Consider the following 15,681-nt stretch of genomic DNA (forward strand, 5'->3'; position numbering starts at 1 on the left):
GACCTGCTATGCTTTTCCAGCACCACACTCTCGACTCTGATCTCCAGCATCTGTAGTCCTCACTTTCGCTTAGTATATGTTTCCTACTCTAACTCGAAGAACTGAATTGTGAGCTAATAGTAATCTAAGATTATTCAACTAACAGTTGTGGATTGCCAACAATAAAATAGTTAGTGATTTTGCACGTGCTGAGTTCAACTAAACACTCAAACCTTTTTTCATTCATTCAGAGAATGAGGGCATCACTGGCTTGGCAGTATTTATTGCTTATCTTTAATTGCCCAAAGGGCAGTTAAGAGTCATCCACATTGCTGGGGGTCTGGGGTCACATGTAGGTTACTCCAGGTAAAGATGATATTTCCCTTCCTTAAAAGAACTTAAGTGAACCAGATGGGTTTTATGACAATCATCAACAATGGATTCACGATCATCATGCGACTCTTATTCTAATTTTTTTAAAAATTCATTCGAACTCCACCATCTGCCATGGTTTGATTTGAACCCAGGTTCCCAGAATATTATCTGGGTCTCTGGATTTACAGTCCAGTGACAACGCCACTAGGCCATCGTCTCCCCGAGGATGAATATGAAACATTAGACCATCTAACTCTTCCTAAACAACTGTGGAGTCACGTGCATCACAATATGTACACATCCTAGTCCAGTTGAAAGCCGCATATTCTCGGGCAATTAAAGAAAAATGTCATCTTGCAAAGTCAGTCATTTGTGGGGTAGATAATCTGGAACATTCTTATCTGATCATTTTTGGCAAAATCAACAGATATATATTTTAATTCATGTCATTTCAATGATTAAAATAATTGGCCTAATTTATACCTGTTGTATCTTTTGGGCATAGCAGAAGCAGCACGTTAGTGTAAAAAAGCAATGAAGTATTTGCAACCATCTTCAGCCAGAAGTGCTGAATGCATAATTGTCTCTGTCTCCTCCAGAAGTCCAAAGCATCATTCAGGTTGGATTTCAACCATGATGCAGAGGTGCCGGTGCTGGACAAGGTCAGAAATCATGACACGAGGCTGTAGTCCACCAGGTTCAATTGAAATCACAAGCTTTTGGAGCACTGCTTCTGTGATTTCAAATAAACCTGGTGGACTATAGCCTGGTATATTGTGTGACAGTCTTCAATGAGCTCAATTCACTCCATCTGACATAAAGAAATACTGAAGACACTAGATATTGGAAATGTTATAGGTCCTGACAACATTCTGGCAACAGTACTGAAGACAGGTGCTGCAGAGTAGCCATGCCAGAGGGGATGTTAAGGGCAATCATTCTTATCTCAAGACAGCATTTGACGAGTATGGCATCAAGCAGTCTCCTACTTAGGATTTATACTGAGTACAAAGGAAGATGGTGATGGTTGTTAAAAATCAATTATCTCAGCCCAGAGGTTGTTACACAAGTTCCATAGGGTTATGTCTATTTTTAAACTTCATTGATGACCTTTCTTCTGTCAGAATGTCAAAAGTGGGGATTATTGCACCAAATCCAACACTGACTCAGATACTGATTCGGTCTGTGCTCAAATGCAGCAAGACCGAAACAACATCCAATCTTAGGCTGGCAAGTGGCAAGTAACCTGATGAAGGGCTTTTGCCCGAAACGTCGATTTCGAAGCTCCTCGGATGCTGCCTGAACTGCTGTGCTCTTCCAGCACCACTAACCCAGAATCTGGTTTCCAGCATCTGCAGTCATTGTTTTTACCAAGTGGCAAGTAACATTCACGTCACACAAGTATCCAGCAATGAACATCTCCAATATTACAGAATTCAATAATCACCCCATTGACATTTGTGATCAACAGTCTACAGGAATAGTGCCAGAAGACTGGAGGATAGCAAATGTGGTTCCCCTGTTCAAGAAGAGGAGTAAAGACAATCCTGGTAATTATAGACCAGTGAGCCTCACTTCAGTTGTTGGTAAAGTGTTGGAAAAGGTTATAAGAGATAGGATTTATAATCATCTGGAAAAGAATAATTTGATTAGAGATAGTCAACACGGTTTTATGAAGGGTAGGTCGTGCCTCACAAACCTTATTGAGTTCTTTGAGAAGGTGACCAGACAGGTAGATGAGAGTAAACCGGTTGATGTGGTTATATGGATTTCAGCACGGCGTTCGATAAGGTAGGTTATTGTACAAAGTGCGGAGGAATGGGATTGTGGGAGATATAGCAGTTTGCATCAGTAGTTGGCTTGCTGAAAGACGACAGAGGGTGGTGGTTGCTGGGAAATGTTCATCCTGGAGTCCAGTTACCAGTGGTGTACCGCAAGGGTCAGTGTTGGGTCCACTGCTGTTCGTCATTTCTATAAACGATCTGGATGAAGGCGTAGAAGTGTGGGTTAGTAAATTTGCAGACGACACTAAGGTCAGTGGAGTTGTGGATAGTGACGAAGGATGTAGTAGGTTCCAGAGAGACATAGATAAGCTGCAGAGCTGGGCTGAGAGGTGGCAAATGGAGTTTAATGCGGACAAGTGAGAGGTGATTCACTTTGGTTGGAGTAACCGGAATGCAAAGTACTGGGCTAATGGTAAGATTCTTGGTAGTGTAGATGAGCAGAGACATCTCGGTGTCCAGGTACACAGATCCTTGAAAGTTGCCACTTAGGTTGACAGGGTTGTTAAGAAGGCATACAGTGTTTTAGCTTTTATTAACCAAGGGATCGAGTTCCAGAACCATGAGGATATGCTGCAGCTGTACAAAACTCTAGTGCGGCCACACTTGGAGTACTGTGTACAGTTCTGGTCACTGCATTATAAGGAGGATGTGGAAGCTTTGGAAAGGGTGCAGAGGAGATTTACTAGGATGTTGCCTAGTATGGAGGGAAGGTCTTACGAGGAAAGGCTGAGGGACTTGAGGTTGTTTTCGTTAGAGAGAAGAAGGTTGAGAGGTGACTTAATAGAGGCTTTTATGATAACCAGAGGGTTAGATAGGGTGGACAGGGAGAGCCTTTTTCCAAGAATGGTGATGGCGAGCACGAGGGGGCATAGCTTTAAACTGAGGGGTGATAGATATAGGACAGATGTCAGAGGTAGTTTCTTCACTCAGAGTAGTATGGGTATGGAATGCTTTGCCTGCAGTGGTAGTAGATTTGCCAACTTTAAGTGCATTTAAGTCGTCATTGGACAAGCATATGGACATACATGGAATAGTGTAGGTTAGATGGGCTTCAGGGTCGTATGACAGGTCAGCGCAATATCGAGGGCCGAAGGGCCTGTACTGCGCTGTAATGTTCTATGTTCTATGATTATCATTGACCAGAAATTGAATTGAGCTGAACATATAAAATACTGAGTCCACAAGCGGGAGGAAGTCAGAGGCAAGGCATTCTGTAGCGATTAATTCACCTCCCAGCTTCTCAGTGTCTATCCATGATCTCCTAGGAACAAATCACAAGTGTGATGGAGTACTCTACACTTGCCCAGACAGCTGCAGCCTCAACATTCAAGCAGCTTGACACTAGTCAGGAATAAGCAAATGTTGATTTACACCCCAGCCACACCTTCAACATTAATTTCCTCCATCTCTGACTCATCTACAGGATGCGCTGCAACAACTCACCAAAACTACTTCAACAACAGCTCCCAAACCTCCATCTAGGAGGACAAAGGCAGTAGATACATGGAACACTACTACGCGCAAGTTCCGCTTCAAGCCATTCACCATCTAAATTTGAATAAAAGTAGAAGTTTGCAGATCCAATTCACAAATTTAGAATTCAGAACTCTTCTGAAGTAGTCAAATCAAACTCAAAATGTTAATTCTGTTTTGTTCTTCACAGATGCTGCCAGACCTACTGAGTTTCTGCAGCATTTTCTGTGTTTGTATTAGCCTGACTTGGAAATATAACAGCCCTTCCTTCACTCACACTCAGTCAAAAATCCTGAAATTCCACTCTAACAGCACTGTGGGTGCGCACACATTCCAGAAATAGCGTGATTCAAGAATGCAGCTCGCCACTGTTTCCTCCAGGAGGCTTATTGTCTTGATCATCACCAAATGATGTACCCACCGCTGGAATGAATAATAATAAAATGGAGAAAAAGAATGATAAGACTAAAGATAGCCATACTTCCAAAAGGTGTGTGCAGTACGTAGTTGTACAGTGTTCTCACAAAGCTTAGAATTAATGCATTACAGAAGAAACTATACTTAAGACAACGTACTAAGTATCATATTATTGTAAACAAATTTCAAATTGTATCCATTATCAAAACTCAATTTCTGTACATAGGCTAGTCTGCACACCAAATTGCAAAGATTGAATTGCTAATCGCATTGCTCAGAGTTCAAAAGAATATCATATAAAAAGTGTCGCTATCACTCAGTGCCACAGGGTTTCTATAAAACAAAGATTAAGCAAGGCAGCAAATCAATTGAAGAATTCAGAAAGGGTTATCATAAGGCTGGAAAAAAACCTGCATACATTGGTATGTGTGGGGGTGACCCCTTGCAATGAGGATGACGCTTGCTCAGGGGAAGAACTTGCATGCGAATGTTTCAACTTGAGGCAGTAATGCTACAACTACCGTTGGTCTGGCTGACCAGCAACCTCTGCCTCTCTTACCAGCTATCATCATGCAAGGATTTACAGACTGACGCTCAACCCATTTGGCTACGTTATGACACATCTGTGATCATAAAGTTCAGTGTACAATCTTGAACAGAGTTTCTGGTCCAGGCATAGCGAATACTATCACTACACCAAGACCTCAAAAGAGTAATGAGTGTTTTGGATATAAATGTGGGATCAAAATTTCACGCAAGTTGAAGATAAAAGAAAATAGAGTGCATTTCAAAACTCTGATGTTACAAGACTGTACCACAATGTCCTACAAGGCCATTGCAACCACATGCAAATGTATTAAGTTGAACCTAATTACTTGTTTTGTTACGTCTCACTAGAGTAGTGCACTGGTAATAAAGTCCTACTATTCCCAGCATTGTCACAAAAACTAAGGATTTTATTGAAGTACACAAAATCTGCCAATCCCTGCCCCCATTTACCTGCCTTTCAGACTCAGGTTGACAAAAAGCATGATTATGTTCTCATGATTACTATTTATTATGAATAAATACATCCTAACTACAGATAAAAAGAAGTTATGAACCACAGACATATACTCAACTTGTTAAACTTTTAACTCCTTATGTAAAATGAACTCTGCCTACACACATACCCAGACAGACATGAAAAAAATGGGTAATTAGGGCAGAGGGGAAAAACAGTTTAATGGTTTCTGTATACCAGGTTTGCTGAAATGATCCTTTTGGCTTGTCAGAAGTTGCTGCTTCTCAACCTTCCATCATCAAGTATGTTTACTTGCTTACAAGAGGCACAGGGTGACTGGTTCACACAAAGGCATAAACTTATTGATTAAAAGCCACAGCTTAATGTGAGGTAAACCTGCTTTATCTTATGGCTCATTGAGTATTTTACTGCAGAGCAAAGAACAGGTCCACCCTTTTATGACTTCTGTCCAGTCACACAAGCTGTTCAGCCACCTGGAAGCTAGTCACACAAGTATTGGCGGACAGAAAGCCCTTGTCATTGACAACTCATCATCAATCCACAGACCAATCAGCTTATTCTTGCCAGCCAAATCTCTTTGTACACACCCTGGCTCCAATTCATCTGTAATTAATTTCCCCACTGCTTAAACAAACAGCATTTAAGCATCAGGTAATTTGCCTTTAAGTTTTACAGTAATTAGCATTCCCTTTTAAATTTTCTTTCTGGCTGTGCAGTTTTTCCAAGATCAGTGTATGACAGTGAATACCAGAATCAGAAGTCAATACTGCGATTAGTGTGCTGTCACCAACTGCCATGCACAGAATTTTTGAGCAGCTGCATGTGTGCATCTCTGAAGAAACACCGACAGTAATCATTTATTTTAAAATAGTCCTTTTCCCATTTCAGTTCACAATCAAAAATATAGAAACATTTTTTAAATAGATTGGTTGCAATACTGTCTAAAACGTTTTTATAGTTTGCTTCTACGGAAAAGTAATTATCACAACCTACAAAATTCAATACCAGTACCATGATGATATCCAGTTTACAAAAATATCTGAAGTCATGTGTATTTATAAATGATATCACACTGGTGATACATAAAAGATACTTATAATTCACCCAATTTAAAATATTAAGCACAAATTGATAAACATATCTGGGATCAATTTATCTCCTACTGTTCAAACTTGGAGATGTGTATATCTTCAATTTAGTTTCTGACAAGTGTTAAGCAAAATTCTTCCAAGGAGACAGGCAACAAAATGTGATATGCTAGAGGGTCCAAAATATTCTGAAGGAAAATTTTAAAAGATTACTTGTAATAATAAAGCTAAAAAGGTATTTCAACAGAAGCATTGGATAATTGCATTTTTGTTTATGGGAAAAATCCAAAGATTTTAGAAACTTTATTTGGTGAATTTCAAGCTGTTGCTAATAGGTGCAACATTCTTTATGTTCAAGTCTGAATACAAAACCTTTATCAATCTGGAGACTATGCAGCACTTTTGCCAAGATCAACTTAAAAGGATAATCAGAAGATAGAATTCTAAAGAAAACATTTTGATGATTCCAACAGCTGCTAAGCAATAATACTGTCAAATCAGATTAGGCATGCTTCAACACACTAATAGCTGGGCTCGGCTTCAGGCAGCAGATTTTCAAATTAAAATGGAATTCTTTTTTTTAAGGTGTGTGCTATTGGAAAAAAACTTGGAACCATCATTCATCAGAGAAAAACTGTCAAAAGGAAACACAAACAAGTCTGGATAGGAGCTGCACACTTAGCAGATGTTTTTTGCCCAACATGGTGCTTCAGGCAATATTTCTGTAGACCTTTCTAAAGAAACAATAAAGTTTTGCCATATTTATTTGCAGTGTGCGAAAAGCTACTGGATTTCTTAATTTAACAAAATCATTAAAAAGGCAAAATTATTATTTTTCGGTAGGTAACTTGATATTCTTACACACAAGAGAATTGTATAGTTGTATTAAATTACAATGCTCAAGAATCAGGATATCGTAAAGCATTAGATTTTTCAGTTGCACTTTATAACCACACTACACATTTTCCTTTTACAATCTCAATTAAATCCACAACAAATCAGTTATACATTATAGGCTAAATAGCAGTCATTCAAGATAAAATGGCTACTCACCACTGATACGCTGTCTTTCAAAGCTCCAAGACTTCAAACATTGCTTTCTCTAAAACTGGTTTCTAAAATGTATTCTGTGCAACTGACTGTACCAAGTGAGAATACTGCAACTGACAAAGATGGGCATTCATGCAATCAACAAAATAACTAAAAAAAAAGTTTTACTAAATCAAAAGCTTTATTCTAAGAGATGTGAAAAATATCCTTGATAGCATCACAAACCATATTACGTACTTGAGAGCTTTCCATTCCTCTTCAAACACTTGAATTAAAATAATATGTTCCATATTTTTCTTCTGAATGGTTCTTTTAAATAGCTGAAACAGGAAAGAACTGGCTGGCAACCACCTCAAATCTAAATACCACTTATTTGCCTAGCTCAATCACAGAGTTCAGATTTTCATGCTACACAATGAATGACAGCATTGTCAGCCAATCAGCTTGGATTTTTAAGTAAAATCATCCCATATCTTATTCAAAGTCAGGTCATATGACCTTAATTCCAAATGCGATTTGTTCAGGATGAGTGCTTGAAACTAATCACAATTTCAAGGCCACCCATTTAAAGGTTTCCACCCATTTAAATGGCTGTGTAATGCTTTTGGGGTTATATACAAATAGATATTTTTTAAAAGTGCAATCTCACCAGTGATTCCCAATTGTTAAAGGGCCGGAGTTCTATAATCTTCTCAGCCTTTCGCAAAGAGCATTGAGGTATAAGAGAAAGTTCATCCACTGTACCATCCTGCAAGAAGCTGACTATTTTAGTCCTGTATTCATCTTCCATCTCTTCATCTGCACTACTGTAGTCCTCATCAAGTGAGCTCTCACCACCAGAAAGAATGGATTCCACATCTTCAGAATCGCTACACTCCTTTTGAACGCTTCTACCATCTTTTAGTCCTTTGTCATGGTTTTTGCTTTTACCATCCTGATCTTTAGCTGCTCCAGATAATTTCAATTGCATTGCTGGTATCTCTTTTGGTTGCACTTTAAAATGTGAAGTGGCACCTTTTCCATTTATGCATTTAGGCTCTGGTATACAAGGCACTTCATCTTCTAAATCTACAGAAGAAATGCTTTTTTTTAGTTTGGAACAATTCAAAAAAGGAACAAAGTTTAAAATCTAATTTCAATAAAGTTGATAGACTGGTTTTAACAGAAACTATTTTATACTCAATACTATCTTAAACTAACACAATTATGTTAAGACAGTTAGGCAGCAAAAGCCAAAAGACAAGAGGTATTTTAATCTTGATATTGAAATAATAAATGGTTCAAAAGTAGAAACTCATATGAAAACAATGTGTGTATAGATACTAATACATTTCAATCAATATTTTTCCTGTGACAGCTACCATCCAAGTTTAAAACTTAATTATTTTCACCTAAGATACTGAACAGTGTGAACAATCTGCTGCTTTATTAAAGAGATATGGATAAGAATGCATGAAAGAACATAAATCCCCATGTTCCAATACAAATCTAGATGCATGGGAAATTTTGTTATTTATGAAGCTGTCACTCATGGATCTTTCAGAGTGCAGCTACTAAATCCACCCTAACCTCTCAAATAGCATAAAATGTCAAAGATTGCTAAACTTATTAGTTATTTTATTTATAAGCTGCATTAGGTTGCAGAACATATTTGTGAACTCATAATCAATTATGAACAAATATATTTTAACTGGAAAAGAAAAAAAACAATGTTCATGGCTGGCAATTGGTGTGTAAAAGGCAATATGTGGAACAATCTTGACAAGCCATGGGAATTTTCTAGTCTGCCAGTTGTCAGATGTTTGTCGATTTAACTTGGCTGCTACTTCCAAGTATTTTTAAACTCACACATTCAACATATATTCCTCATCTTATGAATGAATAATCACCAAATTTTCTGATCAAGTTGAAGCTCAAAACGTTAGTTTGCAGGGAGATTAATCACATCTTTAAAAAATGTTTAACATACAGCTATTAGATTTTCATAAATATGCTGGATGCACAATTAATTGTCTTAAAGAATTTCATATTAGTAAAGCTGTAGTTGTACTGAAAAACTGATTTCAAACCAAATGGTAATTGCAGTGTGCAAAGTACAGTTCATACACGGAGTAGCATTTTACTGCTGCTAAAACTTCTTGTAGGAAGTGTGCTTACAAGTAACATGCATACTTACATGCATGTTCAGAACTCTACTGACTGGCAGTTGTTTAAGTATTAGGAATGAATAGGCAACAATATTGGCTCCCTAATGGTACAATTCCAAGTTTATAAAGTGCTCAGTTCTCCACCATCTGCCTCACAGATTTCTAGGTGGTGTGTGGATCCGGATCTTAATGGCTCAGAAATCTCAGAAGATTGCCAAATTCTCCTGACACTTTGCATAGTATACACCTAAATCCACTAAACATAAAAGCAAATAACCATAAAGCTAGACTTTATAATTGTACAGGGTGCTGATAAATGTACTGAAGAATTCTAATCAAAGGAATTATATTTAGCCACTCAGTGTGATAGACATTATTGGCTTTCTTCCACTAACCTGTGGGCCACTTCTGCTTTGCAAAAAGGGTTCTTAAAAATATTCATAATAATATAAAATGCTTGTAAATCAAAGCCAACACAGAATGGTATTTATTCCTAATGTCCTACTGATTTATCTCTAATGCCCTACACTCAACCGGTGCTACTGTGGTATTCACATGCTGGACCACGAAACGCCCAATTATAATTCACAAAGGACAGCACAAACATGTATGTCACTATAAATCTTACATTATTATATATTTTCAAAAATGAATCATCAACTAACATGGAACATGTTGGTACCCATAGCACATGTTATGAGAATGACATCAATTCTCTTTATACTCATTTCCTTGAGCAAACAAACACGAGTTTGGAATAAAAATGGAAACTCAGTTCTAAAAGACTTTATTTTAATGATAAGCAAAACACAAAAGAAAAATTTCAAATTGTAAAAATGTTATAGAACAAAGTTTCCTCTTGACACCTTCATTTGGGGGCGGGGGTGTGTGTGTGTGTGTGTGTGTGTGTGTGTGTGTGGGGGGGGGGGGGGGGCGGGGGAGGAGGAGCCTTAATTGGCTTATATTTTAATTAAGCTATTCTGCAAAGGACAAATCATAGAATTCGTACCTTGATTGGTAAATGCCTGCAAAGCTTCCAAGGCCTCCCAAAAGGACCAGTCATGTTCTTCCAGGACTTCTCGGAGCTCCTAATAAAGTACAGAATATGAGTCACAATCACATACAAAACTGAATCTACAAAATGAGCCACTTTTATTCTACTATGTCAATTATTATGCTTTTATAGCTGTGTAGATTGCAATGATCAAATCCTACAGGGAACCTTTAACCTCACCACATATTTGAAGGAATATAATCAGTCAGTCACACAAAGTACAATAATCCCATCTATTAACATACTACAGCAATTCCATGAACAGAACAAAAAAAAGACAGTAAAAGGCAGTTAAAGAAACTGCCTTAAGATGCAAAGTGCTATTGTCAGAACAATAACATTAACTATTAATAGAGTCATTTACAACAAAACACACCCTTCAGTCCCACTAGTCCCTACCGACCATAATCCCAAACTAAACTAGTCCCACTTACCTGCACTTAGCCCATATCCTTCCAAACATTTCTTATTCATGTACTTATCTAAAATGTCTTTTAAACACTAACTGTGCAAGCATCCACCACTTCCTCTGGAAGTTCATTCCACACATAAGGCAGTGTTTAAAAAGAAATTCCCCTCATGCCCTTTTTGAATGTTTCTCCTCTTACCCTAAAAATATGCCCCCAGTCTTGAAATCCCTCACCCTGCAGAGAAGACACCTGCCATTCACCTTATATATACCCTCATTTTATAAACCTTTATAAGGTCACCTCTCAATCTCCTCCGCTCCAATGAATGGAGTCCCAGTCTATCCAGCCTTTCCTTGTAATCCAAACCCTCCATTTCTGGCAACACCCTGTTAAATCACTTCTAAACTCTCTCCAGTTTAATAATACCCTTCCTACAACAGGGAGACCCAGAACTGGACACTGTATTCCAGAAGAGATCTCATTAACATCCTAGATAATCTCAAAATAATTCCTGAAGAAGGGCTTATGCCCGAAACGTCGATTCTCCTGTTCCCTGGATGCTGCCTGACCTGCTGCGCTTTTCCAGCAACACATTTTCAGCTCTGATCTCCAGCATCTGCAGACCTCACTTTCTCCTCAATCTCAAAATAATGCCCCAACTCCTATATTCAGTGTCTGAGCAATGAAAGCAAGCAGGTTAAATGCTTTCTTAACCACTATGTGATGCAAACTACTAGGTGTCTCTGTTCTACATTACCCAAAACCCTATTTTTAATTATATAAGACATGTTTTTTGTTTGTGTTACAAAAATGCACTACCTCACATTTATCCAAGCTAAAATCCATTTTCCACTCTTCAGCTCATTGACCCAACTGGGCAAAATATCTTTGCAATCTTACATAACCCTCTTCACTGTCCATACATACTTCAAACTTTTTATTCCACTGCTCTTATATACAAGTTATGCAGATAATTGGTCATGCACAGGCTAAATGCCCATTTTTAAAATTAGAACAATAGTCAATTATCTTGAAACATAAAAATGTTTTCTCTCTCTTTCTCCAAACAAAAAGGCAATGAACATATCCCAGCTCTCAAAAGGTTAAGGGAAACTAATGATAGAACTGATGATAACCCAGCTTTCCTGCAGCTATAAATCAAATTATACACTGAATAGAATTGGAAATTTCAGACCACATATCATGGATTCCTGGCAGCTTTCACTGATGATGCCAAAATGGCACTTCTCAATGAAGACGTTTATCTGGAATGGACTTCAGTTTGAAGTACCCGAAATACAAAATAGACAAGAGGTCACTGAGTTAGGATCACCTACACGGGTAAGCAACGAAAGGGTGCTTCAGAAATCAACCTACAGAAAGGACAAACATTAGAAAAACCGCCATCTCCTTGCTGGCATAAATCTATTGATGTCACTAACTCAAGTATACACAGCCTGGTACTGTATTAAAATGCAAGTCTCAGATGAAACAAGGTGAGAGATTTCCTAGGGTATAGAAAAAGCTATCAAGTGAGCACACGGTCCAGCTAGGTTCCAATAGTTCACCAGTCAGGAGTACAGTAATTTAACCTATAACCTGAACCAAAAGCAAATTTCACTCACTAAAATACGGAGACCACATCTTACATTATGCATGCTGTTCTTTATTTCGCTGGTGTCAACATAATTTGATTAGATCTGTTCCTGAATGGACTTGCTGAGTAAGAACATTTTTTAAAAAATTGGTGTTGTCAAATTCTCCACAGCACAATTAAAACTCATGTAGAAAATAGGTACATTTTGAAATTCATCTTGTGTACTTAAAGTGTGAATGAAAAAGGTTTTTATATCACAATTTGAAATCACTTTAATAAATCACCAATTATCAATGGAAGTGCCATTTTGTGTCTCAGATTCAATCATAGCAGATTAACATAGCTAGCACATAGGTGCAGCAGGTAATCAGGAAGACTAATGGAATGCTGGTCCTTATTTCAAGGGGATTGAAGTACAAGAATAGAGAAGTCTTACTTCAACTGTATAAGGCATTGGTGAGACCATGTTTGGAATACAAGCAGCAGTTTAGAACACGAGAATTAGAAGCAGGAGTAGGCCAACTAGTCCATCAAGCCATTCAATAATATCAAGGCTGATATTATCATGGACTCAGCTTCATTTTTAACCCTTAATTCCTTCACTGTTCAAAAACCCATCTTTACCTTAAAAACATTCCATGAGGTAGCCCCAACTGCTTCACTGGGAAGGGAATTCCACAGATTCACAATCTTTTGGACAAGCAAGTTCCTTCTCAATTCCATCCTAAATCTGCTTCCCCCTTATTTTGAGGCTACGCCTCCTAGTTCTAGTAGAAACAACCTCCTTGCTTCTATCTTAGGCAATTCCTTCATAATTTTACATACTTTGATAAGATTTCCCCCTCAGTTTTCTAAATGTTAATGTGTACAGTCCCAATCCAATCACCTCTTCTCATAAACCAACCCCCTCAACTCCAGAAACAATACTGAACCTCTTTTGCACTCCCACCAGTGCCAGAACATCCTCTCTCAAGTAAGGAGCCCAAACTGCACACTGTACTCCAAGTGGGGCCTCATCAGCACCCTTTACCAGTTGCAGCATAACCTCCCCATTTTTAAACACCATCCCTTTCGCAATGAACAAAAATAGTCAATTTGTCTTCTTAATTACTTGCTGCTCTTGCACACCAATTTCTTATGATTCATGCACAAGGATACCCAGGTCCCTCTGCACAGCAGCAAGGTACAATTTTTCATCATTTAAATAGAGTAAATTTTGTGGTTATTTCTCCCAAAATGGATGACCTCACATCTGCCAACATTGTACTCCATCTACCAGACTCTTGCTCACACAATTAACCTATCTATTTCCCTCTGCACACTTTGGTCTACGACTCATTTTAGTGTCATCTGTGAACTTGGATATGCTTTGGTTCCCTTATATATGGAAAGATATTATTTCATTGAAGGCACTTCAGAGAAGGTTCAGTAGAATGATTCCTGGTGTGGAGGGATTGCCTTTCCAAACAAAGGTTAAACAGGTTGGAACTCTATTCATTGGAGTTTACAAGAGTGACATTGAGACATTTAGGATTCTTAAGGAACTTGACAGGATAAATGTCGAAAGAATGTTTCCTCTCATGGGAGAATCGGAGAATAAAAGATGCCAATTAAAAACTGAGATGAGTGGTAATTTCTTCTCTCATGGAGTTGAGTGTCTTTTGCACTCCTTGCCACAAAAAGTGTGGGGTCAGAATCCTTGTGTATATTTAAGGCTGAGCTAACTAAATTCTTTGATCAGTAGGAGAAATCAAGCATTACAAGGAAAATGCAGAAAAGTGGACAGGAAGAATGTCAGATTAGTCTATTGAATGGCAGTCCTGGCTTGGGACAGATCCATCTACTCCTGTTTCTACTTTATGATCTTATGTACTACAAAATTTATCAGGATCCACAGTACTAAAGAAAATTTCATTTCACCCATCAAGTTAGAGCATTCAGGTGCTAAAAACTGCAAGGTGACGCTCACAGAGATGTAAATGCATTACTTACAAAATTTGATCTATATATATTTTTATTATTCAAAGTGAAAAAGAAAGTATAACTCTGCATTATGCTCGAAAATCATTGCATGGACTTCACATGGACTTCTATGATCAGCAAACCTTATTCTTCAACTTAATCTGCTTCAAGTACTTTTCCCCCAAAGTTTGTGCAAAATTAACAACTCCAAAATGGCAACCTCTCCATAGTGATAGACTTCCTAAGTATTGCCCGACTTCAAAAGAACCACAGTGTGCAACAGAATCAGGTGTCGGTGGGAACCTCTAATTGCATCAGCCACATCATATAGTACAGACTCTTTCAAAAGGTCAGAGTATTCAGCATTCAGTGAAATAGATTAGTTTGGAAACTACTTAATTGTGCAAGTTTTGAGATTCTGCAGCTCACATGCCATGTATATTCAATTTATGGAAATATTTTGCATTCTAATACAATTCAATATTTGTAATTTGCATAAATCCAGTGTAGACTTCATGAATTAGTACCAATCTTCAAGCAGTTTTTTGTAAGATTGTACCAATTGATATAAAATAGCACAGCTATCCAACATAACATATATACTCCATCAGCCTGGAGGTTCGAAAATAGTTACATCTAATTTCCTTGATTTACAACTTCAACATGTAGGTTTTTTGTTGTTTTTAAAGAAAGATGTTTTAAATGACCAATTTCAAGAAAAGTACCTTACCTCTTTGTCTAAATCTGGAAATTTATTGTGAAGCTTTCTCAGAATAGATTCTTTTTTTTCAAAATCTTCTCCTAAATCTTGTGATGCAAGCTAAATAAAATGGCAACAGATTACAAAATATTTAATTGCAACAGGTAACAAAATAAAAAAAAAATCAGTGAATTGAATGATTATTTGAAGGCAGTTGAAAACTTTACCTGAAGAACTATGCCTTCATAAAGCCTTTAAGATTCAAGGAAATACATGCAAAATGAATTTCGTCATCCAATGAATAAACCACAATACCTGGCCCTTTTATAACCTGTTTGCCCATCTGAATTAGTATTGGCATACAATAGACAGCAAAATCTGAAACCTTGCACCAAATCTGAAATTACAGTATTTAGAATTTAATACAGAAAACAAAATCTATTTATATGACATGTAAAAACTTCTTCAAAGTATTATTTCAATTGCGATGAAAGATATCATCATTTATTGGCATATGGATGTTGGTCTGTTTTTGTCCAGGGGTTTAATAATTAATTAGGTCAATCATTCCAGAACAGTGATGTTAAACCAGTGATGTATTGGACAGCAAATGACTGCGAG

At 37.6% G+C, this 15,681-nt stretch overlaps 1 protein-coding gene across 2 annotated transcripts in view; it reads right to left on the bottom strand.

The window, feature by feature from the left end:
- LOC122539496 (SWI/SNF-related matrix-associated actin-dependent regulator of chromatin subfamily A containing DEAD/H box 1-like) overlaps positions 1-15,681 on the bottom strand; it is a 123,248-nt gene that overhangs the window by 63,974 nt on the left and 43,593 nt on the right. The window contains exons 6-8 of one of the 2 annotated variants that reach the window (XM_043674403.2): positions 15,091-15,180; positions 10,347-10,425; positions 7,840-8,258 (exon numbers count right to left, since the gene is read on the bottom strand). In XM_043674403.2, the coding sequence (XP_043530338.2) occupies positions 7,840-8,258; positions 10,347-10,425; positions 15,091-15,180 (588 nt within the window). The remainder of the gene's footprint in view (positions 1-7,839; positions 8,259-10,346; positions 10,426-15,090; positions 15,181-15,681) is intronic. The other variant, XM_043674404.2, reaches the window with a different exon arrangement.

Source organism: Chiloscyllium plagiosum, unplaced genomic scaffold (genome assembly GCF_037043375.1).
Source record: "Chiloscyllium plagiosum isolate Xiang-an unplaced genomic scaffold, Cpla_swu_hap1 HiC_scaffold_36, whole genome shotgun sequence".
Lineage (NCBI taxonomy): Eukaryota > Metazoa > Chordata > Chondrichthyes > Orectolobiformes > Hemiscylliidae > Chiloscyllium > Chiloscyllium plagiosum.